Source organism: Cricetulus griseus, chromosome 8 (genome assembly GCF_003668045.3).
Source record: "Cricetulus griseus strain 17A/GY chromosome 8, alternate assembly CriGri-PICRH-1.0, whole genome shotgun sequence".
Lineage (NCBI taxonomy): Eukaryota > Metazoa > Chordata > Mammalia > Rodentia > Cricetidae > Cricetulus > Cricetulus griseus.
In genome coordinates, this window is record NC_048601.1 from 85,342,824 (window position 1) to 85,370,553 (window position 27,730).

Consider the following 27,730-nt stretch of genomic DNA (forward strand, 5'->3'; position numbering starts at 1 on the left):
CACACACACACACACACACACACACACACACACACACACACACACACGGATATATCACAAACAGTCACATGTGTACACAAAAGAACATATAATTACATTCACAAGACACTCATATATGCAAAAAGAACATATATATATATATATATCACATGCACACACATACATACACATATAGATATCATTTGCAAACAAAAGAACATATAAACACACATATGCCAAATACATTTATATACTCATATGCATCTCTACACACATACATACACAAAAGAGAAAAGTTCTAAGGAACAAACTCCCAGCTAAATTCAGGTCAAGGGAACCTTCAACTGGGTGATGCTAAGAAATCCCAAAATGACAGCCTTGAATGAGGAAATGAATGTAACCTGTGGGCAGTAGGAAAGGCACACTAAGGACCAAACTTTGTAATGGAATTCTGCATATTTCAACTCTAATAAAATTGCTGAAGTGTAGTCTCTTTAAATAAGTGAGGATAACACCTGAACAAAGATGAAGATGTGAGCTGCAGAAGAGAAAGAATCAACCAAATAAAAGAGCAAGGCAGATATAAGGATTCAATCTCCACTGCACGTTTAGAGTGTTCCCATTCAATGATGGAACAGAAGAAAAAATTTCCAAAGATGAATAACCTGAGTTGAAATTGAAACTACCAGTTTGTCAGTTTACACATCGTCTAAAAATTTACCTTCTGAAAAAATATATTGAGAATACATTAGAAGATATGAAAATAGTTGACAATATGCACCAAGGAAAATAATAACAACAAAACAATGAAAGCATCAGCAATCCATCAGATCAGTTTGCCAATCATTACCCTTGGAAATGACTCATAAGAAACATCTTTATCCATGTCTTTGTTTCCTTCTTCAACATCTTCCTGTAAACTTACAGATTCCTCTGACTTCCATGCTGAAAACTCTAGTTGATACAAAATTTGATTTTAAAATGAAAAAAAAATTTGTCTGATGGCATTTATAGTACTTGTTGACACTACCTTTGTGAAATTTTATTACATGCCTTATTTTGTTTAAGTCTCTGATGCTTAACTGTTGGGACCCAGCCCTCACGGGGTCTCTAAGAGCTGTTTTCCAGCATAACCACAGGTACCTCCTGTTTTCCTGACCTCACCCCACTAGCATCAATATCCTGTTGTGAACCCTTCACCTGGGGTTTTTGTAAGTTTGTATGTAAGGCTGCTCCACAATAAAGGTGGGAGATATTCTCTCAGAAAATGTACCAGGTATCTTGTCATTCATCCAAATCTCCAGGCTTTCGCCTGATACTCGCACTCAGCTGGTGCAGGCAGCCACACTTACCCATGACGAAACTCTCCCTTTCTCTCTCTCCACCTCTCTGTCTATCTTTCCTATCTCTTCTTTCTCTCTTTCTTCCATCTTCTCTGCTTATATTTCACATTAAGTTTTAACATTGTTGGAGTTATTCTATGGTAAAATACAGCCTCTGAGAAATCTTTGTTGGGCCTATTTATCCACTGAACACACAATTATTTAACTTCTAGTCTATGTCAGATCCCACACAGTGTGGAATTTCCTGGCTAATGCATGACAGCATCCTTGGACGTCTACAAAATTATGACCTTTTCTGTTTTATAGTTAATAAAGATCAAATATTGGGCTTTAGGTGGTAATATTCTCAGGAGCAGAATTATTATGATAAAAATGTGAAATGCACTATGGATTGACTCCATACTTGTTAACTGTAAATGAAAATAGAAATTCTATAACATCCATATTTTATAAAAAACAAATTTGAAACCTAATTGATCAGTGTCTCTTACTGTGACCATAATTAAACCCATGAGATGGTCACACAGAGGGCAAACTGCACATGTTAAAAGAAATAGACAATGTCAGAAATAATTACTGAGGTCTGTGTGAGCACCAGAAGATGACTGAGTTGGCAGTAGAAGGAACCAATCAAGCTCTCAGCTGCATTGGCTGAGACCCTTTCCAACTCACCCTGCACCCCCCTCAAAAAAACAGACCAAACCTTATCTCTGGCTTCAATTTTCCCAGAGAAGGCTAGGAGAGGAAATGTCAACTCTCTTGATGGCCAGAGCAGCCAGAGTAAGATCACTTCCAGAAGGAGGAACCCCAGCATCTAAAGCATTTTCCTGTCATCACTTCCCATGATACTGGAGTGCCTTATTATGCATCTGTCACCAAAGTCTCAAAAATGATGTTTGTTACACAGGCAAGATCTAGGATCTCCATCACAACACCTGAAAGTGTGGTGGGAACCTGTGTATGTCCCTTTGTTCTCCTCTAAGCCCTTGATCGTTGCCTTGACTTCATGCCATTTGGGACTGCCAGCCAATCACAAGCTTCATAATTAATGCTGTAGGTTTGCTTACGTTGCCCTTCTAAGCACCAACCTCAACTCTTTTACTTTCTCTTTAGAAGTTCCTAGTAATCAGCCAGATCACAGCCTCCTTTCTTCTGAAATGCTCTTTCTAAGCTCAAAAAATGTATAAGAGATGTATTCTCTAGCCACCTTCCAAAATAATCCCCAACTAAAAGAGAGCTTCTTAATTTCTGAACTGACAGAAGTTATACTGGAACAAACTCAGAGATACCTCTTGTTAAGTGTCAAGCAAACATGGGAGATGTGGAGCTAAGCATGTTTGCCTTCAAGTTCACACCCAACAGAGTTTCAGCTATTGGTGTGGTTTAGAGTCATCATTACTATCACAATTAGTGTTATATATGATATGATATGCAAATTATGCAGGATTATTCGGTGTTAACTAAAATTAACCTCTAGTTAGATAGTAAATTTTGGGTTGTTTTCTTTCTTGGAGTGTAGCATCTCAACCACAGTAATACTCTTTGGCTTTCACATTCCTTCAGTTACATTTTCTCTATCCATAAGTCCAGTTCCATCTACATTTTTATTGTAGGGTAATATTTGAATAACCTAGTAGAGAAACACTGTTTTTTTTTTTTGGTTTTTTTTAGGGGGTGGCTAGGCAAACAGATAAGTTCTGACAAGAATGCAACTATCATGATGAATTAAAGAAATCACAGCTCATTTGCTCATCAGATGACCCTGATGCAGTTCTTCTGATGCCCTCCTCTGTAAAACAGAATATACTTCATTTACTCTGTGATAGTTCTGAGGATGAGGTAAAAATGTGGCAAGCATGCATGTGATCCTAGGTTCAGTTCCTAGTCCTCTCAAAATAATAAATAAATAGAAGGCTCTATAGACTAGAAGTTGTACTGATTAGACTTTGGTGCTGGAGAGTTGGCTCTCCAGGGACATGGCATGCTGTTGATGCATGAGAACCAGAATTTGACCCTCTCATACCCACATAAAAGCTGATGTGCACATCTGTAACCCAACTGCTAGTGGGGGGCCAGATATATCCTAATAAGTGGGACATGCAGCCTAATTAAAGTAATGATTTGGGTTCCCAGCTCAATGAGATACCTTGCCTCAAAATAGTGTGAAGAGCAATATAAGATAGCTGTGGGACACCTCTGTCCTTCACAAGTGCATGTATGGGTGGACACACACACACACACACACACACACACACACACACACACACACACACACACACACAAATACACACAGTTTTGCTTACTTCTTGCCACACAGAATGCTCAATAGTGTTTTAAAAAGATTTATTTTATCAAAAATCAGGTGTTCATAGGTGTGTGGGTTATTATCAGGGTTTTCAATTCTATTCCATTGGTCTACCAGTCTATTTTTGTGCCAATACCAAGCTGTTTCTAGGACTATAGCTCTGTAATAGAGCTTGAAGTCAGGGATGGTGATGCCTCCAGAAGTTCCTTTATTGTATAAAGATGTTTTTGATATCCTGGGTCTTTTGTTTCTCCATGTAAAGTTGAGAATTGTTCTTTCAAGGTCTGTGAAGAATTGTGTTGGGATTTTGATGGGGATTGCATTGAATCTGTAGATTGCTTTTGACAAGATTGCCATTTTTACTATGTTGATCCTACCTATCCAAGAGCATGGGAGATCTTTCCATTTTCTGGTATCTTCTTTAATTTCTTTCTTTAAAGACTCAAAATTCTTATGGTACAGGTCTTTCACATTTCCAAATTTATACGATGGAACAAAGAGAACATTTTCAACAAATGGTGCTGGCATAACTGGTTGCAGGCATGTAGAAGACTACAGTTAGACCCAAGCCTATCGCCTTGCACAAAACTTAAGTCAAAATGGATCAAAGATCTCAACATAAATCCTGCTACACTGAGCCTATTAGAAGACAAAGGGGGAAATACCCTTGATTTAATTGGTACAGGAGACCACTTCCTAAACATTACACTAGTAGCATAGACGCTGAGGTCAACAATTGATAAATGGGACCTCCTGAAACTGAGAAGCTTCTGTAAAGCAAAGGAGACAGTCAGCAAGACAAAACGGCAGCCGACAGACTGGGAAAAGATATTCACCAACCCCACATCTGACGGAGGGCTGATCTCCAAAATATACAAAGAACTCAAGAAGCTATCCTCCAAAACACCAAACAACCCAATTAAAAAGTGGGTACAGAACTAAATAGACAATTCTCAATAGAGGAATGTAAAATGGCTGAAAGACACATAAGAAAGTGTTCAGCATCCTTAGCCATCAGGGAAATGCAAATCAAAACAACTCTGAGATACCATCTTACTCCTGTCAGAATGGCCAAAATCAATAACACCAATGACAGCTCATGCTGGAGAGGATGTGGAGAAAGGGGAACACTTCTCCACTGCTGGTGGGAGTGCCAACTTGTACAGCCACTTTGGAAATCAGTATGGCGACTCCTCAACAAAACGGGAATCAGTCTACCACAAGATCCAGCAATTCCACAGTTAGTTATATACCCAAAAGAAGCACATTCATACAACAAGGACATATGTTCAAGGATGTTCATAGCATCACTATTTGTAATGGCCAGAAACTGGAAGCAGCCTAGATGCCCCTCAACCAAAGAACGGATAGAGAAAATGTGGTACATTTCCACAATGGAGTACTACTCAGGGGAAAAAAACAATGGAAACTTGAAATTTGCAGGAAAATGGATGGAACTAGAAGAAACCATTCTGAGCAAGGTAACCCAATTGCAAAAAGACAGATATGATAAGTACTCACTCATATGCAGATTTTAGACATAGAGTAAGGATTACCAGCCTACAATCCACACTGCCAAAGAAGCTAATAAACAAGGAGGTCCCTAAGAGAGACATACATGGTCCCCTGGAGAAGGGGATAGGTTCAAGATCTGCTGAGCAAATTGGGAGCACGTGAAGAGGGGGGAGGGAGCTAAGAGAATGAGAAGGGGAGAAGAAGAGAGATGCTGAGGACATGAGGGAGCAGAAAGTATGAGTCAGGGTAAGAATAGATGATAACAAGAATGGAGATATAATAGAGGGAGACATTTTTGGTTTACAGAGAAATCAGGCACTAGGGAAATGTCTGGAGATCTACAAAGATGACACCAGCTAACTATCTCAGCAACGGAGGAGAGGCTACCTTAAACACCCTCCCCTGATTATGAGATTGATGACTGACTTATATACCTTCATCCAGCAGCTGGTGGAAGTAGAAGCAGACACCCATAACTAATCACTGATCTGAACTGGAACCCAGATGCAGAGAAGGACCAGTGAAGAGCACAGAGGTCCAGACCAGGCTGGTGAAACCCACAGAAACAGCTGACCTGAACATCCGGGAACTCTTGCTCCCCAGTCTGATAGCTGGAATACCAGCATGGGACTGATCCAGACCCCAGGAACATGGGTTTCTGTGAGGAAACCTCAGAAATCTATGGGACCTCCTGTAGAAGCCCAGTATTTATCCATAGCATAGATGTGGACTTTGGGAGCCTATTCCATATAGAGGAATACTCCCTGAGCCAAGACACACGGGGGTGGGCCTAGGTCCTATCTCAAAGGTTAGGAAAGACTCTGATGACTCCCTATGGAAGGCCTCACCATCCAGGGGGAGTAGAAAAGATATGTGACAGATAATGTTTTAGTTGGGGGCGGGGAGTAGGAGAGGACGGGTGGGAAAAGGGAACTGGGATTGTCATGTAAAACAATCCTGTTTCTAATTTAAATAAAAAAGTTGGAAAAAAAATAAGTACTTGAGACCTAAAACAAGGTCAAAGATGTGAACCAAGATTGTGAGGAAATATGTGTTTTAAAAAAAAAGATTTATTTAATTATTTGTAATTACATATGTTAATGCATGTGGTTAGGTGCACTTGAATGCAGGTGCTCACAGAGATTAAAGATGTCAGGGCCTCTAGGAGCTGGAGTTATAGCAATTGTGAGTCACCTGACATGGGAATTGAACTTGGGTCTTCTGGAAGATCAGTATGGGATCTTAACTACTGATGTATCTCTCCAATCCTCAATAGTTTTCTTTTTCCCCTTCAATTCCTATAAACTCCATATTAACCCTTTTGTAGATGGATTGGCAACCCTTTGCCGAGAGAGAACTAGAAAAATACACGGTAAGTGTTCTTAAAGGTGTAATGATAGAGTAAGGAGCACATGCTTTGTGCACTGCTCATTTTAAGAAGCAAAATGAACTCAGGGTTTTCATGAAGGAATACATTGTGGGGATCCCTGAAGAAGGAGTGCCCCTGGGAAGCAGCTTGTGGCAGAAATGGTGGAAGTGACGATGGCTTTTGACTTTTGACCTTTGGAAAAGTAGATCAGAAGCAGAGCCCATGAAAAGGGAACAGCACTGTCTCAGAGACACAACAGTAGGCCTTGGGGAAGGGGATACTTAGTAACCCCTAAAGCACAGAGAGGGCAGGTGGAGAGAAAGAGGGACTGACTACAGGATGGACTGAGATCAGAGTGAGAAGGATCTTGAACTCAGTTCTAAGGAGGTTCACATTCATTATATAGATGGCTTAGAGCCATTCATCATCATTAGGGAAGTAAAAGCCTCATGAACAGGAGTAGAGTATTATATCGACAGATCTTAGCATTAGACAATTGCCCCTTTCACTCCATGGTGGGTAATACTCACGCTATCTGAACACACTCAGTCAATTAAGAGTACTGACTGCCGGCTGCAAACTATACTCATCATGCCAAAATGTCTGTGGAGTGGGTGGGCGGGGGAAGAAGGTGTGATAATTAAAAGAATTGTTACTTGCGATGTCACAGGAGCCGATGTGTTAACTCCACATGCTGGGAAGCTAGAATGCTCCCAGCTGCCATGGGAGGGAGGATTTTGATCCCTGGCACCACTCATTGGGACAAGATGAATCACAAATGTGTTAATAGTGAGGTTCCATGTCAGAACGTGCCAGATGGAGGTGGTTACATCTCTGATTGATTGCCTCCTGGCCAAGACAGGGGTTTTCCAGAAGGCGAATGTCTCCAGATTGGCATCCAAGCTCTAGGGATCAGCAGGTCTTTATTATGGTCAACAAGGACCTGACATTCTCTACTTTATGAAGTGTGGCTGCCCCCAAGACATGGGCAGCCAGAACCAGTATCTGGATAAAGAAAGATGTGTTGAAGGTGTGATTGACAACAGAAACAGGTTTGGGCTGGGCAGTGCTTGTGTGTTTGTTAGCCAATCTGGATGTATTGCCAATGAGAGGATGTGGATGGGGGTTGGGTGGGAAGAGGCAGTACACATCCTGCTTATGAACAAAATAAATTAGAGAGAGAGAGAGAGAGAGAGAGAGAGAGAGAGAGAGAGAGAGAGAGAGATGCTTCCCAGTCTGAGACCCCAAATCCCCACAGCAGATGAGCATGGATGCCAGGCAGAGACCATGGGGCAGAAACAGAGCAAAGGACAGCTAGATGACCTTCCTGTCTGTTCCCTTGCACTCAGTCCGACTGTGACCACCCAGCCCTTTGTTGTTACTGATTTCCCCCCACCCCGCCGTGCAAGCTTCCAAGTATAAACAGCCAACTACAAGGGCAATAACTGTGGCATCCTACTGGGAAGGAAGGCAGCCTCTCACAGTCTCTCGAGCAGGCGCTGGGTCCTAATACAGGACAGAGAATAAAGCTTCATTACAGAACAATGGAGTTAGCTGCCAGAGCCTACAGATTTGAATAAACAACAAATAAGCAACATCTGCTCCAGCATATGTGTATGGTAAAAAAAAAAGTCACAAAATAAAAGAATTTGTAAATGCCAAAAGCAACACTAAACTGCCAGGGCTACTGTAGAGTGAATTTTTAATTGCACATGCAAAGAGGCAGGCTGTGGGTATTAGTCTCACATATGTCTTCTTGCTGCCAACCTGGGAGTATAGATGAATTTAATTAAATAAGGATTATCCCTTCTCCCCAGTACAATTACTTATTTATAACAATGATAAAATTACCTAATAAAATTGTAATATTTTTTAAAACAAGGCTAGAAAATACCCAGCTTTCCATAAAAGTTGTTCAGGGCTCTTTGGGCTTGAGTATGTCTTTAAAATTAAGTCTATGCCTACCGATAAGGAACAGAAAAAAAAGGAAAAGAAAGAAAGAAAAGAAAACCATCACCACCCAAACGCAGGCTGTGCCTCATCATAAAGCTTGTCACATATAAACGGACAGAAACCACATTATGGAGAAACATAAAGACGACACAGAATGACACGGGAATTGGCTTCCATGGGGTATGCAGAAAATTAAGCAATTGGAGTCCAGACAACTGAGCCAGGGACTGGGCCCCTGAGACTTGCTCTCTGCTAGTCAACTGGTCCTGATCTGTCTTTTGAACAGGCAGTTCCCGGAGATCAGTTCCCTTCATTTTGAGAAGATGTGCTGTTGCCTGGACACTCCCCCCCCCCAAACATGGCCTCTCTCAAATCAACAGGACAGCAAAAGAGAGGTGTGCCCTCTTCCTCTTCTCAGGGGCAGGACAGTCTGTCCACAACTCAACAGTGCACATGACCAGGGAGGCTGTAATTGCTGGTCTGTGTTTAAAGCTGCTATGGGCAAAAGGGCTCATGTAGAGGATGCTATGGAAGAAATCTTTGTCTTCTGTGGCTTGGAATCTCAGTTTATATTTGAGTGCCCAAGGATTTAAGGTGGGTGCTGAGTGTACCATCAGGCACATTCTTTGAAGGACCATCTACAAGGCAATAGAATTTCGAATGGTCAGCTGACCACATTCTGTAGTGTTTGTGGTGCCAAGCCCACCCTACTTTCCTCCCCTGCCATGGGGGAGGTGCTGACTGAATGTACCTCAGAGAATGTGTATTTAATACCTGGAAAGTGGCACACAGTCTGTGATTGTGCAAACCAACACACAAGAGGAAGTTCAAAGGATGCTTGCTAGTGTTCTCAAATTGACCCTCAGCTCTTTGCTATTCATGTATTTCTTTTTTTCCTGTAAAATTCAGTAATCATCTGTTTTCTGTTGCTATTCACAAGTTCTATGAGAATGGGGTTGGCTTCCTCTCATTTGAATATAAGGAATTTGAGCATCCATGAACTGTGATATCTGCCAGGGAATCCTGTGATTAATCACCATAGATACTGAATGGTGATTATATTGAAGTTCATATTAGGAACTAACTAAATAATAATATTTTGAGACTATCCATTATCTCCTGCATAAAACACACGGCCACAAAACTAAATCATTACTAGTGAATTACAATGGGATCTTCAGAGCTGGGGATATAGTTCAGTGGTAGAGCCCTTGACTAGTGGGTACGAGGCCATGGATAGCCAGCACCAGAAATGAGCAAATGTAGCATTAGGACATACTCTTCTACCTAAGATACCAGAAGCCCAGATATGACAAGGCCAGTGTGCTCTGAGTCAGACACTGGATTCCTCCCTCAAATGGAGCCATTTAGCAGAAGAAAGAGAAACAAATTGTGTAAATCTCTCCAGGTGAGACCAATAGCAGTGCCATTTGCTTAGAGGGAAGGGAGGGGGAAAAGAAAGAGACCAGTGAGCTGACTGTGTGAGAAATAAGAATGCTGGATTTAATTAGTGCCTCAGTGCCTCTGAAATAGCACCAGAAGACAGACTGGAGAGAGGCAGGAACAGAAACAGGGAGAACAACCAAAATCTAGTGTTGAGTGGTCACTGAGGAGAAGCCCAGCCCTGGGACAAGATATGAAAGAAATAAGTTCAAATATATCTTTTCTAAATCTGAAGCAAAAGCACCACTAACAACCACTTAATTTTTTCTTACTGATTACACAAATATACTTAATTTTACACAGCACTTATAGTTCATTTTGTTGAATAACTTGTTTTTTTTTTGAGTAATTAGAAGACACAATTAAAAGAAAGAAAATGCAGGTTTCATTCAGCCACCAAAGATCACCACTAACAGCACTGTAACTGTCTGTCTGTCTGTCTGTCTGTCCATCCGTTTGTCTGTATATCTTTACACATCTATAGATTTGTCTATTTACTTACCCATCTATTTACCAATCAGTCATATATTAAGGGATAAGTATTTGCTGAAAATTAAGTGTGTCTATTACACAGTACAAAAGGAAGAAAGAAAAATGTATACCTGAAACCAATCACCATCAGACAGGCAGCAGACTGTTAACTGTAGTTTATCTAAACACCAAATTTTTATGTATGTTGAAGAAATGATAGATGCTTTTTTCTTGAGACAGGATCTCTCTATGTAACCCCGGTTGTTCAAGAACTCAGTGCAGACCTCACACTCACCACTCTCAAAAATTTGCCTGCCTCTGCTTTCTGGGTGCTAAGATTCAAGGCAGCAAAACAACACCCAGATATAGATTATGTTATTGATGTGCACATTTTAATGTAATTGAGATAGGCTTCTGTAGGAACAGTCTTCATAATGATGTCTTAGCCTCTCAACTATGGCATCATGACAAAACAAGCCCAATGATCTCTTTCTCAGTAATGGCTTCACAATCCATTTTATGCTCCATCATTTAAATAACCCTGGTTACACCTGTCCAAGCATGTCTGCAGTTCTTTGAGCACTTTGTCCTTGAGGAGGAGGGGGGTGATGTTTGCTGAGGCATCCTAGTTTGGAAAATGATGTTAGGTGGTCCTTTCATATTGAAAGATTATGTCTGCATGTAAAATCATTGTCTCACATATTTCAGCTCTAAATAATAGTATGTTGTGGGGTGTTTTTTTTTCAATTTGCCATTTACTGTTGCTAATAAGATGTTTGACTTCTTTGTGTTTTTCTGTCTGGAAATTCATGGGTTACCTTTGCCTAGCCAAATCCTTAAACTTCATACAATTTACTTTGTTATTACGTATTCTAATTTTGCTAATATGCTTGGGCTTGTTAAGCATTTCATTGCAAGGTTTATTTATTTTGCTCTAAGTATGATATGTACCTAAAAAATCAGGTCCTGCTAAAAACAGATGCTCTGTGACATCCACTTGGGTTTGGCCATTGGAGATGAGAAGGCTGGGAGAGCAGAAGCTTGGTGAACTTGTCTTCCCGTCCTTCTACTGGGTGATCTGCAACTTAGCTGCCTCTGACAGGTACAGCTCTGAGTGAAATATTCACTCATGGCTCCAGGTACAACTTCCTGACTGACCATTCTGACAGTGGCAGGGGCAGCATAATGCTTCGACATCTAGAATTTGCATCAATTATTATTGGTTTCTATCAAATTAGCACATAGTTTTGTGGAAACTACTCCTCATTTACCCAATTGGAGTATACCATCTGGTTTTTGTTTGTTTGTTTGTTTCATTTTGCTTTGAAATCAAGTCTTTCTTCCACTTTGTCTTTCAACTTTCCGAATCAAAATGTTCATTTCAGTCATTATTCCAATTTGTTATCATCCCTGGTTGTCTATTAGTCGGTTCTCAAAGCATAAAACCAATAGCCGGTGTTTAGCTGGCTGTGTAAACATCACACACTGCAGCGATAATAGCTTAGTAGATGACATTACATTTTATCTATGCCAGTTGTTACCAAATATTAGAGACCATCAATTTGAAACCCCTTAGAAAGAAATAAAAAAGCCCCTGTCAAACTAAAGCCAGTCATCAACTATAAGACATACCTCAATTGCACAGATGTAATCTGGGAAAATATGGTCATATTCGGTGATCAACCTATCTCCTGTTCAATAGATTCCTCTACCTAGAGTCACAATTGTTCTGCACTCTGTTTGTATTCCTACATTGGAGCCATCTCCCAACTGTAGAGAGTCATTTCAAAGGTGGACAGGCAGCACCCAGGCTCCCAAATGCTCATCAGTAACATCTCTTCACCCAATGCCCTTGTTTTCTCTCATTATTTCTGCAAATTGTTTCTTTTTTATAACCATGGAGAGTCAAAAGGCTCAGAAGTTGGGAAACTGGTTCCTACAACTTCTTTATAAAAGCTGTATACAACATCCATCTATTATCTGTCTATCATCTATCTTCTCATCTATCTATCTATCTATCTATCTATCTATCTATCTATCCTGTATCTATCCATCTATTTATCTTTATTTAATGGCTTTGTATCTGTTATAATTTTTCAGAACCTTGATCAAAACAGAAATAGGAGGAGTTTCACTTTAACAGACGGTTAAATCCACTTAATATTTCCTAGATCCAACTAACTGGTGTTTTCTCTATTATATAATTTCTTTGTCTTTTGGATAATTTCAATAATTCTCCAAGGTATTCACTCTGTGATTAACTGCTTTTATTGTGTCTTTTAAAAAAATATATTCATTTTTCTATTATTATTTTCCTGTACTTCTATCTTTATGGCTTTATGCCCTAGATTTTTCACAATTTATTTAAATTTGCTTTTTTACCATGTCGTTATGTATCCACATGAGTCCACATACTGGCTTTCATATATATATATATATATATATATATAATATATATATATATATTATATATCAGCAGTGGTATGTTATCCATCTTTGAAGTACTTCCTTTAACATTACTGACAGAACGTATGCCTCTAGTGAGGTATTTTAGTTAGTGTGGTTTGGAGTTGTCTTTATTATATTCTTCCATGGTGCTTTGCTGCAAGCAGATTCTGACTTACGTGTATTGTCCAGTGGTCTCCATAATTTCTGATGAGAAGTCCCTTGTCTTTCAAATATTTGGATTCCTATTCTTTTTCTGTGTCTGTTTGAACATGTACTCTTCCATTTGGTCTTTATGACTTTGACCATAACACCTGGAGGTGTAGTATTCTTTGAATTTTTTCTGTTGGTATTTGCTAAGCTTTTTGAATTTATAGGGGAAGTTATTCATTCAAAATATTTTTCTTGTGCAGCTCTTCCTGACCAATTCTTTCTCCGTCTACATTCACATGTATATTTGGTCTTCAACATTGTTCTATGGGTTTTTGTATCTCAGATAAGTTTTCATATGGTTTTTGAATTTGTTTGCCCTCTTAACATTATTTAACAATTTCTATTGGTGGGTGCATCTGTAGTATGTAACACTTGTATGTTAAAGCTCACCAAGTCTTTTTATCATATCTGATTCAGTTTTTTTAAAATTTGGGGGAACAGAGTTTGACTATGTAGAATAGACTGGTCTCAAATTTGTAGTGTTCCTATACCAGCCTAATATTTGCTAATATTTAGGTGCAAGAGTAGTGGCACCTAAACCTTAATGATTTATGAGATTATCATGAGCTCTCAAATATTTGAATGTAATGTGTGACTTTAAACAATTGTTTCTCATGGTTTTGCAGACTAGTTTGCTTGGCTGTATGGTTGTCACCTGTTTCTGGGATTGAGTCAGCTCAAACGTTGACTAAGCTAGGCACCCAGGATGGCTCATAGACATTCATAGACATTCTGGAATGTCTACCAAGATGCCCAAATGAAGCATCTCCATGCATTGTGAGTCTGGGTTCTCAGAAGTGCTCCAAAAGCAGAATTTCTAAGACCCAGGAAGCACCCAAGGGATTAAGAATCAGCAGAAAGTGTCCTAAAACTATCTAGCCGTAGTCTACTGGCCAGAAAAAAAAAACTCATGTACTAATTTAGATGAACTCATATTTGGAATTTTGAATTTAAAAATTGCATGAATTGATGTACCTACATTTCAAAGTAATACATGATAATTTTCTCGATTCATTAATTCAATTAATTTGACTCTTTGGTCTCAGTCCTATTTTTATTCAGTTCTTTTGAGATAGGATATCCTAAGCTGGTCTCAAACTTACCATTCTCCTGACTCAGCCTCCTGTGTGCTGGGATTACAGACATGTGTTACCACAGTTTGGCAACAACACTATTTTTGGAAAAATGATAGAAAAAAAAAAGAAAATCCTACCTGTCCAGATTTTTCTTATTAGGCAAACTCTCACTTCTCTCCCTTTAGTCTCTCATTTTGTCCGACTTCCCACATAATCTTTTTGGAGTAATTGGGATGGCTTCTGTGTTATCAGTAGACCTCCTAATTGAATGTCAAGGAAGGCAGTTCCTATTGACAAGGGGACCTCCAGCTTCATTGAGAAGCATTCAATTAGATGGAAAACAGATGCTTATTTTTGTCTTATAAACCTCAATGCAGGTTATGTGGTAATTACTTGAAGAGCAGGATAACAATTTATGTAATCAGCAGGACCCTATAATTACTAATGCATAATTTCTAAACAACATTTAGCAAAATGAGACCCATACATACACTTTGTAATGAAAAAGATGTGTTTGACACCACACTAAATTAAATTTAAAATTTGCATATTTTCTTCCCGGAAACACACTAGCTTCATCTGCTCTATTTTGCTTGACTAATGTCTGCCTGCTTCCAGCTCCACTGAAGGATCATGGCAGCTGTGAGAGCTGTGACTAGGGGATGAGAAGTAGGAACAAAGCAGGGCTTTCTCTATAGTCTAGAATGTGGAGCATTATCCCAAGAAGATACTAGGAAGACTGCTTCATGGCAATTTCTGTCCCCTGGGAGTCTGACATGGGGTCATACAAAATTTAGAATGTAAATGTTGGTAGGAATTTAAAAGTTATTTGCACTTATTTATTACTAAAAAACTGAGGCCTGCAAAATGGCTTGACTTGTATAACACTCAGGATCAGGCAGTATGAGGAAGAAAGCACCAACTCAGTCTCAGATGTTAAACTTACTCTACTATACACAACTCACAGATACTGTTCCATAAGCCACACACAATAGCCACACGGATGGGGAATATTTTCCTGAAAGGTATTTTAAAATTTACATGTGTATTTACATTGCAGCTCAGACAACACAGAAATGTATAGGAATCTCTTGGAGACGATGAATCTTGACATATTTTAACTGAGCTAAGTACGAGCTATTTTATTCTTTCTCAATGATCATTGATGAAATCATTTGTATCAATTATTGAATTCTTACCTACAGTTCCTGAAATCAGGTTAAGAGGGTTGCCAGTTTCTTCTTCAAAGCTTTGGACCTAAGACATCAAAATGCATCAATTTCACCAGAAGTATTTCCATAAAAGATTCACTTTATTTAATCAATAAACAATTATTATCCACTGATAAGCACATACAGGGATAAGCATGAGTGGCTGAACTCAAGTAGGTAATAAGCTTCTAGGAGGAGGTGGTGTGAGATGTCTAACAAGAAAGACTCAAGAATTAGAGTTCAGGGGAGGGAGAATCAAGGCTCCTTTCTGCAAGTTGTGCACTAGAACTTTTGCCACAGAAGAATATTAAAGACAAGCGAGAAAGCTAGCTAATTATGGCCTGATAATCTTATCCTCAGTAATTCAGATAACCCAGCTGCTGCATAGCCCTTAGACACACACACACAAGCCCTCAAATTTATTTCTAAATTAAGAGAACAGAGTTTATTTTTGAAATATTTTGGAAATTAATGGATAATATTCTACAAATGATGACAAAGCTATTGGTAAAACAGAGCAGTGAATATTACTTTGAAGAGTAACATAGCTCACTGTAGAAATGTATCACCCAGAAAATTCTTTGAAAGGTGAAAACAGTTACTGTAGACATTTTGGAGTGTTTGTAAGATTTATGCAAACTTTTTCTGGATGTAGTTGTGAAGTCAAAAGTTTTCATTCAAGAGTTTGGAGGAGTGGCATCTTATACTCAGAGTTGATTAGAGTAACAGCAGTCCTCCTATTGGTTTTGGTAGCTCAACCAATGAGCATCATCACATTCTTAAATGTAACGAGGAAACTCTCTTCCCATATCATTATCACAAAGAAAATGCACTTAGTTCAATGCAAGACACATTGTTTTCAATTGGAAAACAAAAAATGGGAAAAAAGGGTGCAACAATTTAAAATAAATACCAGGTGTATCCCTGAGGTTCCTACCACATACAAGTTATTAATTAAAATAAATCAGTAGCAATGGAATAAAGAAGCAGTTGGCACCCAGCAAAGATGCCAACAGGTAATAATGCCATTGGCCTCACATGTGTTTTCTATAATTCGTCCATTCATGAAAGAAGGAAGGGTACAGATTGTTGATCATGAACATAAAGAAGCATATGTCGTGTAACATAACTACATGAATTTCACAAGTATCAAATTCACTTAATAATCTTGGTAACTTAAAAAGAAAGGAACTGACTCAATCCTGCTTAGTAGAAGTAAACACAGAATGTGTTGCTCTTTGCATTAGAAATCTATCTGTAATTTTTGTTGGAATTATAATTTTGAGATTCAAGCCAAATACGGCCCAAAGCAACATTCAGCAGGCCTGGAGGGAAGTGTGATAGATTGACTGTAAGAAAAACTTGGGCCAACCATAGTTAAAATTCTACTGCCCAGATACTTATGCATATTGGCTATCATTTAAATGCCTCAAAATATGTCAATTTCACACATATTTTTATTTCTTATAATTAAATTTTTAGATTTGCCATTCAAAAATAGAAGATAAAGATTGGCTCCTGTTTAATATGCAGTTCTGTAGGCTGCATTTACTCTTTCTTATGGCCCTGGGGGAAATAAGCATTTTCCCAGTGCTAATATAATATATTACAAAAACTTTTTTCTGATTTAAGGGGTAGGTTTCTTTCCTGTTGTTTTAGGGTCATCTCTACTTTATATGCATATGAAGCATTTCACATATCCAAGAAGATGATGAAATTGGATATGAATCTCAACAAAATATTCTAGTTATCTTTTTTACATTTATTCAGTGTGTGTGTGTGCATGTGTGCATGTGTGCATGTGTGCGTGTGCGTGTGCGTGTGTGTGTGTGTGTGTGTGTGTGTGTGTGTCCATTTGTGGAGTACAAACTGCAGGGGTCAGTTCTCTCCTTCCACCCTGCGGGTTCTGGGGATCGACCTCAGGTCTTCAGGCTCAGTGGTAAGTACCTTTATCTGCAGAGCCACCTCATCTGCCCGATATTATGGCTTTCTATTGGCACCATCTTGGAATGTAGAGTACTTCAATGATATTTAGCTCAGGAAATATTTAATGAAAGTGTTATTTTACTGTTCAAGTAATCCTTATAGGAATACATTTGCATTACAATATGAAATTGATTTTAAAATAGTGCATACAATTACAGAATCAGAAGAAAACGGATCTCTGGTAAAGTGTTATAACTTGACAAAACAATGACATGGTACAAAAGTCGTGTTTCAATCTTGTAAAGGTCCCTTGTAAGGATTTCTATAAGGCATATGTATGCATGCACACATTCATATGTATTTATGTAGATACTAGGTTCATTGGTCGCTATGTATTGAATGAAACATTTACATTTTGGGGGGACAGAGGGTTTCTATAGGTATCTTCCCCTGACTAAAACCCAGTTTTCTCTAAAGGCATAGGTAAGCTTTACTATCGATAAGTTCCTTGGTCTTCTCAGCCACTTAGCTACTTAACAATACCCTTTGTTGCTCATTTGTTTGAATGCTTAGTCTCCAGTTGTTGGAACTGTTTGGGAAGGATTAGGAGTTGCACCTTTGTTAGAGGAGATGTGTCATTGGGGACAAGCTTTGAGGTTTCAAAAGTCTAAGCCATTTCCAGTTAGCTCTCTTTGCATAGGGCTTGTGGATCAGGTAAGCTTATGTACCACCTGCCTATTGGCATGCTTACTTCTTTCCATGATCATGGGTTTACCCTCTGAAGTCATAAGCTTCTAAATAAACTGTTTTTCCTATAAGTTGCCTTGGTCATGGTGTCTTAGCACAGCAACAGACAAGTAACAAAGATAATTTGAGAAGGCTGGTTTCATGCCAGTTTAGTTCTTCGTGAAGTAATTACAATAACTTTAAGTGTCTCAGACTAAACTGAATTTGAAACTGTAAGATAAAATAGCAAAAGATTTGGATATCAAGTGGATCAATGGTGGTAAGAAGGCAAAAAACTCTGGTGGCATAGGCCATTTCCAACAGGAGGCCGAGAAATTCCTAACAGCACTCACCTCTTCCATTTCAAAGGAGTCTGTTCCTTTACTCACAATGTGAGACAAGTTCTTGAGTTTGTCCAGGTGAATCCATTTCTCCTTCCATGTTTTCCTCCTAACTGACCCCTCAGACACACTGGTCTGGGGATGCTGTTTTGCCAGTGTGGATGAGCAAGGCCACTGCTTATCCCGAATAGTTTGTGAAGTAAGACAAGAGGACAAGTCATTGCAGGCTTGGACAGAATCATGCTCTCTTGAAGGAGGCGCTTGACTTCTGTAATGGCTAATGGAAGCCACTTGTGGTTCCAGTCTATACTCCCACGGCTTGGTTGGCAGCATAGAAATTTCATCTTCCATCTTGAATGATTCTGACAGTGCTGGGTTACCATGCCCCCTGGTGTTCTGCCTTGAAGTTCTCTTTAAAAGTTGACTCATTCCTCTGTGATGCTCTTTAGCTCCACGTGATGTGGTGCTTTGCACACCCTGTCTTCCATATTTCTCTTCATCTTGGCTCTGGGTGGTGGTAACATCATTCAGCAAGGATGAGAAGGCATTGGTCACATGATCCAGGATTTCCAACTGTCGGAACCGGCCTGAAGAACATAGGAATATAGAAGTTCTAGAGAGGTCTAGTTTTTCTATGACACTACTATAAAGCAGTAAATAATAATATAGGACTCAACAATGGGGCCAGTGAGATGGCTCAGCAGATAAAGTCTCAATGTCCCTCTGTACTACAGAAAAAGATAAAACACACCCTAAAGCAGTAACCCAGGCTTCCAACATGACGTTGTCCAGGTATGCTTCCTATAGCTTCATGCATTAATTGTCCTGACATCATGTCCATCATCTCCATCACATCCAGGATAGAATATGGAATCAGGAGGCCTGTGGTTCTAAAAACATCCATCACTGGAAGTTTAGCTCCACTGTGCATGCGTTAATACGCATGCAGTGCTTAGCTGTGTGTCAAACATAGTAAGTGTTCATGCTTTTTGTTTTTTAACTTTGATAATCATGGCTATCTATCTCTCTTAGCTGAGCTGTGCATCAAAGCAGATATGTAAATAGGCAATATAGGTTTATGTTGATATCTGTGGCTCTTGATACCATCAAAAGGCAATGACAATGCCACCTATAGCCATTTTGGTGTCCAAGGTCCTCTCTGCCATGAGGGACATGCCAATCTGAGTGGCCTGTACAGTCACATGGGGCTAGGCCTGGGCTGCTGTGGTGGGCCCTGTCTGGGTCCATTGCCTAATAGCAGCCAGGGTCTGGGATGATGTCCATAGCTTGTGTTACCTAGAGGGTCATGGGAACCATGGGTGTTAAAATCTGAGGCTGTACTGAACCAGCTCTGTTCTTCACTGGCCTGAGCTAGATGAATGCAGCCCTTGCTGGACATTGCAGTAGGAGAGCGAGAGCTGCCTCCCCCACTCCCCCCACCATGGGAGAGCTGACCACAGCACTCGGAAGAGATGGTCCCACTTACTCTTCACCACAGATGTGGAAAAGCTGACTTCGATGGCATGGACCTAGAAGAGTTGGCTCTGCCCCTGACTTGAGGGGGTGGGTCCAGTGGCCCAGACCCACATGCAGGGCCTTGAGTTGGCCCACCCTAACAGTTTCCCCACCCGTGATCTTATGGAGTTCTGGAAGAGACTGGACCTGCTGAACAATAACCTCAGGCTCTCCATGACTCAGGGAACCAATAGGATATCTGAGAGGAGTTTTGGTGAAGACCCCGTGATGATGGTGTACCAGAAACCAGAGGCCTACAACCAGACCAATGACTCATTGCAATGATTATCTTGCTGGTGGGGCTGACTGGATAAAGGGGTATCCTCCATGCCACACTGCAGCTTCAGATCCCACTAGGATGAACGAAGGGGTGTTGGATTGATGGAGGAACTAGCTGGGTTCTTTGCTTTGTTTTTTTAAAATTAATTTTGGAGGGCATACTGCAGGGGTGAGGGGCAAATATGGAGGGACTGGGAAGTAAGTGAGATTGGGGTGCATTGTATGAAATTTCTAAACAATCAATAAAGAATTATGTTTAAAATTTTTTAAAAGTTATTAAAAAGGATTATATTATTTTCAACCGTTTAAGAAGCAAACAGTATTTAATGAGGAATCCCATTTGCATACATAAGCATATTCTCAATCTCTTAGTCTTTCTTCATAATATGGCGGCAATATTTCAATAATCCAGCAAAATATGAAAGTATATTGACTAAATTAACCTTAGAGAGGGACCTCAAGAAGTAAGAGACAATTTAGGCATCTGATGTCAGTTTGTAAAACACAGTGAATTTTTTATTTTGGTATATTGATATAATAAAACCATGGTGATGGAAAAAAACAAGGAATTTTATTTTGTAGTACAGCTTTATCAAAACCCTGATGATAACTTAAAAATTAAAGGACTCAACTGCTAAAAACCCATATAGCTGGGCAAGACACTCCATTAGTCGTATTTTCGTACATGATGAGCAAATACTTGAGAGAAAATCTTGAAGGACAAAGAAGAAAGGTGATTAATTTTTATTCATGTTTTCAGAGGATTCCGTGGATCATAGTGAGGAAGGTGCAGCAGAGTGTGACCGCCTTCCTCATCATAGCCAATAAAGTGAGGAGAGAAACCACGCAAACCTGAGTTAGAAGGATTTCTTCTTTCCATACTTTTAAATTGATTCACTATTAATTTAATAATATATTTAATGCATTCTGGTTACTTTCTCCCTCTATATTCTGGTTACTCCCCCTCTTTTATCTTTTTCTCATTCTTATCGACTATCTCTTGGCCCATCTCTACCAGTCCCTTTCCCAAGATTCATAACTCTTGGTTTGCTTAGATTAACTAGGGCTATGTATGTGAGCATTGGAAGGGAGGCTTGAGGAGTCACCAGGGGGTATGCAGTTGAAGGCATTCACTTTCTCTCTTCCTGAATATGTCAGTAGCAAATAGCGGTGAAGGGTAGGTCCTCTGAGTCTCCCTTCCATCCACACCTGAGTGCCATGGGCCCATTCTTATGCAGACCCAGCCAGGGCAGGCATCTTTATCAGTTATGAGTTCACGGCCAAAATGACCCTGCATTATTCAAAAGGTGGCATTTAGCAGCCCCTCTCCCAACTTTCCCTCTCTTACAATATTTCCATACTCTCTTGGGTAATGTTCCATGAGCTTCAGAAAAAATGTTATGAGTGTGTTATTCAGGGCTGAGCACTTATTCTCAGCACCCTGCACAGCCAAGATTCTTTCTGTATTCACTGCCATTCTCTAGAAAGCAAAGTTTCTCTAGTGAAGGCTGAGAGTAACATTCATTTATGAGTATAAACATAAATATCTGGAAATTGTTTTGTTCTCTGTATTCTATTTAAGCACCAAGACTGTGGGATGGTGCTACTCACATTCCGCAGAGTCTCCCACCACTTTCATAGTTAATCCTCTCTGGAAACATACAGACATACCCAGAAGTGTGCTTTACTGAGTTCTTGTTTCTCAGTGTAGTTAAATTAACAATCAAAGTTAACCATCACAAGTCCATCCCTACTTAACTTGACACTTAAACACCTCCCATTAAATTATAGCATTCCACTTCTGACCTTCAAAAGACTCATGAATGACTCATGTAAAAATGCATCAGTTCATCTCCAAGAGTTTTTATACTCTTAAGTGTGTGGACAGCTCCAAAATACAAGTTCAAAGTCTCCTGTGAAGAGTGAGACTGTGGAAATTCAAAATTTGATTATATACTTCTGAAACATGGTGGACTAGAATAAACATTCCCCTTTCTAAGGGGAGAGATGGAATTGTAGAAGAAAAGAATGAGAACAAAACAAGTCTGAAGCCCAACAAGACTAACATTCAATCCTGTGGTTCCATGTTCACCATCCAGGACACAGATTAGCATTCTGTGAATACCAGGGGCTTAGGAAAGCATGGCTGCTTTGGCTTTATTATTTCCAGCCTGTGTGTCTCCTCTCTTGGTCTGGCTCTGCTCACTGGCTGTGGCTTTCCATGGCAGATGTTCCATATTGCTGGGATTTCTAACTTCCGGGGTTCTCTTTTCCATCTTTGGCTTCCCTCTCATAGCTACATACAAACATTGTCCTCTCAGGAACTACATCTGGAGAATGTAACTTCAAACTACCTGGCACTCCAGGCTTTACTTTGATTTTTACATACCGCATGTTTACAAACCAGCGTCATGAACTGGGTGCAGTGGCACACACCTTTAATTACAACACTCAAGAGGCAGAGGCAGGCAGATCTCTGTGCATTTGAGATCAGCCTAATTTACATAGTGAATTCCAGGACAGCCTGGGATACATAGTGAGGCCCTGTCTCAAAACAAACAACAGCATCATATTGATAAAGACAAGGTCTACTGTTATCCCATGAAGCAGCTAGACCCCCTTGAGCTATGAATAAAGTCACCTATGAGTACCCAGATTACTTTCCCAAGTAATTTTGTGTGAGCATGTTACCCCTAAACTCTTCTCTGAGTCTTTAAAATTAATTCAAATATTTCGAATAAGCCTGTGATTAATGGGGCCTCAACAAGTTCATTTGTATCTTTTGTATATGTGTGCACATGCTTTTTTATATGCATGTTCTTGTGTGTGTGTGTGTGTGTCTGTGTGTGTGTGTGTGTGTGTGTGTGTCTGTGTGTGTGTGTGTGTAGGTGCATGTGCACACGGGTTTATGTGTGTGTGGTAGCCTATTGTTGATGTAAGACACCTTTCTTGATCACTTTCTCTCTCATGCATTGATGTAGGGTCTTTTGCTGAACCTGGAACTCACTGTTTGGGTTTGTTTAGCTACCAAGCTTGTTGCAAGGCATCCTATTTCTTCTTTCTGAGGCTGGAATTACAGACATTCTGTCATGCCTTCTTGACACTGACATGGCAAACACTTTAACCACTAGGGTATCTCCCCAGCTCTCACCCAGATTTTTTCCATGGGTTTTGGGGATCCAATATCCAGTCAACACACTTTCCTAGCAAGTGCTTTAGCTACCAAGCATCTCCTCAGCTGTGGCCAGGTTTAAGATGCCTTTAATATGTATTTTCTATTATTTTGACGCAGAGTACTAGGTATCTTCTAACAGCCTTGGTTTGTCTCAGCAGTCACGATCTTCACTCCAGCTTTCCATGATTTTTAACTAACTTTTCAAATGTTTCCCATTAATGTTTTGCATTATATTGCAAATTTCCTCTACCATCCTGGTCAGTCCATCATTGGTGAGTTCAGCCTCTCCTCAAATCTCTTGGAACAAAGTATATAAAAGCTTTGCCATAATATCATAGGAACGACTTCCAGTCTGTTCCTGGCTCTCAGAGGGGAATACCTCTTAATCCTCAGAAGCTCCATCTTTACTATTTGCCTTCTGTCAGCACTTTGGTCTTTTGAACTCCCTCTACAATAACCCATTACTGCTGTTTATAGCACCATTCTGGGGCTTCTCTGGTCCACTTACTCATCTTCCCCAACATCTCTCACAAACCACTTCCAAAGTCTTCTGAGCATTATTGCCAAATAAACCCCGAAGACCCCACTTCTCTACTACCAATTTTCTTCATTATTTGGACATCTTTTAAAGCTGCAACCAAATACCTCATAGGGAAAAACTTAAGAGTAATTACTTACACTGGTCATGGTTTCTGCTTACAATGGCCAGGTGGGCATGGCAGAGAAGAACAGCTTGGCTTGGTGCATAGGGCAGTGGTACCTGACCTGCTGGGACTTCTCCTTCTCCCTTTTATTTCATGATGGGCTCCTGTCTGTTTCTAGCAGACATTTCTCCCTTAATTAATTCTCTCTGCTACAGTACAGTAGAGATGTGGTTTAATAATCCAGGCAAGATGACAATGAAGATAAGCCATCACAGATGCTGTCCTCCGTTCTATTGTCTGGACCTCCATGGCTGTCCACTGAGCCTTCCCTGAGCATACTCTGTGCTCACCTGTTTGGTCATTTGTTTGTTTTTCATCTGAAAGGAGAAACTATCAACCAATCATCCTACTGCTTCTAAAGACCTGGTGGATTTTTCACAGAGGGCAGTGAAATTCCTTCAAGACCTTTAAAGGAATTCTTGTTTTTTGGATGTTTCCAGATAATTCTGATCACATTCTTCCCCTTTGTTAAGCTCATATGAACTATCATCTCTTTGATGAACTTGGTGATGCAATTGCTTTTATGATTGCCTTCTATCCATCTCATAACAAGCTTTTGTACTTAGACTAAGACAAAGCCTACCAATTTAATTGGTTCAGTCAAGTCAGAGAACAACTGCCTGGAGCATGTATGAGTGTTTTGTGTTGACCTGTGGGCAGGTTAAATAACTGATCCTTACCCTGGGTTTGAATCTTCTGCATCAACTTTGAATGAGGCATTCTTTTGAGTAGCCAACTAACTTGCCTGTCACTTATTTTACGTTTGACTTCCTTAGCTTTATTGAAGAAAAAGTGCACTTGTGTTATGCAGGAGAAATAAAAGCAAGGCAGCCACACCAGGATCAAAGGCCAGCCTTGGCTCCTCTATATCCAATGTTTCAATTTCATTTGTGAAATGCTTATCTTATAGATGAACTAAAACACTACATAAATATCACTAAGTTAGGGTATTTTCTAGAAATAGAAAATTGATCAAAGAACTGCCATTTCTGGGAGGAGGGTAACCATAGTAACTCCTTTTAGAAGTAAAAAGAATATATCAAAACACCTTCAGGATTACATACTCTTAAAAAAAACCTTGCTGCTTGAGATTTTGAGAACCATTTCAGTGTGTGTGTGTGTGTGAGAGAGAGAGAGAGAGAGAGAGAGAGAGAGAGAGAGAGAGAGAGAGAGAGAGAGAGAGAGAGAGAGAGAGAGAGAGAGAGAAGGAAGAGGAGGAGGTGGAGGAGGAGGAGGAGGAGGAAGAGGAGCAAGTAAACAGAAATCCAAGAGAAGTCTCTTTCTGATTATTGAGAAAATTGTTCCTCTTCATTGACTTACTTCAAAATTATCATTTTGCTTTTTTCCCCATGTAAATTTTCTCAAACTCTGTCATGTGTTCCATGGAAGTGCCCCATGCTGATCCAAGAGGGGTTCCAGATTTAAATGAATTTGAACATGTAATCTAGCTAACCACTAGGAGCCTGAAGACTGCCCATCAATCTGGAAGTAAATAAAATGTTTAGCTACAATGTTTCTTTCTCCTAAGGTATTTGCTCATGTGCCAGTTCTCCAAGAGGCTATGCTGATACCTCAGTGGGGAAACATAGAAAGAGCACACTGTCTGTAAGGACTAAGTGTAGTTAACCCACACTTCAGCCAGATATGAGAGGTGAGTAGCTACCATCTGCATCTAAAGGCATAGGCAGTAGTAGTCTAAGCAGCCTCTAGTAGAAAGGTTTCACTAAGGCTTCATGATGAGCAAGCTGATCTGTCTCCTGGGGTGTGGCTAGAGTAGATATTGGAGTACCAGTGAGATTGTTTCACCTTTGGGCTTACACAAGACTGCACATCCCATTGCCTTGGAGTTTCTGACTTGTTTTGACCAATGACCTCTGAGAAGGTTGAGTATACATTCCCACTCCCATATTTTCCCTGTCATTACAACTAGTCATGCTCCAGATTGTCGTAGGGGCGGGGCAAGTCCTTCAGTGACACTGGAGCAAATCAGTCTTCCTTCCAAATATACATCCCAAACCATGGAAGACATAAAGAGAGATCAAGAGGTCAATCTTTTCTGTTTTAAGCCACTTGTGGTTTTGAACAATATCACACACAACCGGTAGCCTATCCTGTCAAATACTGTGGCCCTTCCCAGTACTCATTGCCAGGTACTGAGATGCAGTGCCATGGGCTCCTACTTACCATACAAGTCAGGGTTCTCCAAGTCCATCCTCTGCTTCTGTGCTTCAAGGAAGACACGGATGTTGATGCCTCTGGCTGCAGAGCTGCAACCAAGGAATCTGTCTGGGATTTGTGTGCAGATATCTGGCTCATCAGCACCAAAACCTAGATCCAAGAGAATCTCCACTGGATCTTTTTCCCAAAATTCCAGCCATTCAGGAATGCTGAGATAAAACATAAGAATATCTTTATCTATGGGAGACCATTTAACCATGAGCCATTTTTTTCTACTCAGTCAGTCTTCCCAAATTTTACTGGAAGAGGATCTTGAACAGACAGATGGTAAATTCACTAGAACTCATCCAGCTCACTTAAAAGACAGTCAGTCAGTAACCCTACCCAGGGACACTTTCCTAAGTTTTACAAACAAAACCATGAGTTTTTCTACCTGGCTTTCCTTTCCCACTGGGTAAGGGTTAAATTGGACCAGGCAGGAAGACTGTGGAGTGGAAGTCATAGACAATGCACTGACATTCACCTCAATATGGATTTTACACTTAGAGAAAAGGATTACCAGCCTACAATCCACACCACCTGAGAAGCTAGGCACAAGGAGGGCTCTGAAAGAGACATACATGGTTCCCCGGAGAAGGGGAAAGGGACAAGATCTCCTGAGCAAATTGGGAGCATGGGGGAAGAGGAGAGGGAGCTAGGAGAATGAGAAGGGGAGAAGAGGAGGGGGTTAGGAGGACAGGAGGGAGCAGGAAGGTTGTGTAGGGGGAAGAATAGAGGAGAGCAATATAAGAGCTACCATCAAAGATGGAGCCAGTATAGGTTTGAAGCGAAATCAGGCACTAGGGAAATGTCCAAAGATCTACAAGGATGACACCAACTAACCATTTAAGCAACAGTGGAGAGACTACCTTAAATGCCCTCTCCTGATAATGAGATTGATGACTAACTTATATACCATCCTAGAACCTTCATCCAGCAGCTGATGGAAGTAGAAGCAGATACTCACAGCTAAAAACTAAACTGAACTAGAATACAGTTGCAGAGAAGGAGGAGTGATGAGCAAAGAGGTCAAGACCACACTGGTGAAACCCACAGAAACAGCTGACCTGAACAAGAGGAAGCTCTTGGCCCCCCAGACTGATTGCTGGAAAACCAACCTGGAACTGATGCAGACCCCAGAAATGTGCGTGTCAGTGAGGAGGCCTTGTAAATATATGGGGCTCTTGTAGTGGATCAGTACTTACCCTTAGCATAGGAATGGACTTTGGGATCCCATTTCACATAGAGTTACTCCCTCAGCCTAGACACACAGGGTGGGGTGGGGGGGCTAGGCCCTATCCAGAAAGGATGTGACAGACTCTGAAGACCCTCCCCCCATGGAAGGCCTCACTTTCCCTGGGGAGCAGAAATGGTATTGGATAGGGAGAGTGTTAGTTAGGGGGGGAGGGACGGGGAGGGAACTGGGATTAACATGTAATACAATATTGTTTCTAATTCAAATTAAAAAATTATAAAAATAAAAATAAAAACAATAATGATTACAAAAGAGGAAATAGAAAGCAA

At 40.2% G+C, this 27,730-nt stretch overlaps 1 protein-coding gene across 1 annotated transcript in view; it reads right to left on the bottom strand.

Moving 5' to 3' along the window:
- The window catches only part of Itprid1 (ITPR interacting domain containing 1), a 93,432-nt gene that overhangs the window by 44,283 nt on the left and 21,419 nt on the right, over positions 1-27,730 (bottom strand). The window contains exons 6-8 of the mRNA XM_027429748.2: positions 26,174-26,376; positions 18,329-18,903; positions 15,312-15,369 (exon numbers count right to left, since the gene is read on the bottom strand). Coding sequence (XP_027285549.2) covers positions 15,312-15,369; positions 18,329-18,903; positions 26,174-26,376 — 836 coding nt within the window. The remainder of the gene's footprint in view (positions 1-15,311; positions 15,370-18,328; positions 18,904-26,173; positions 26,377-27,730) is intronic.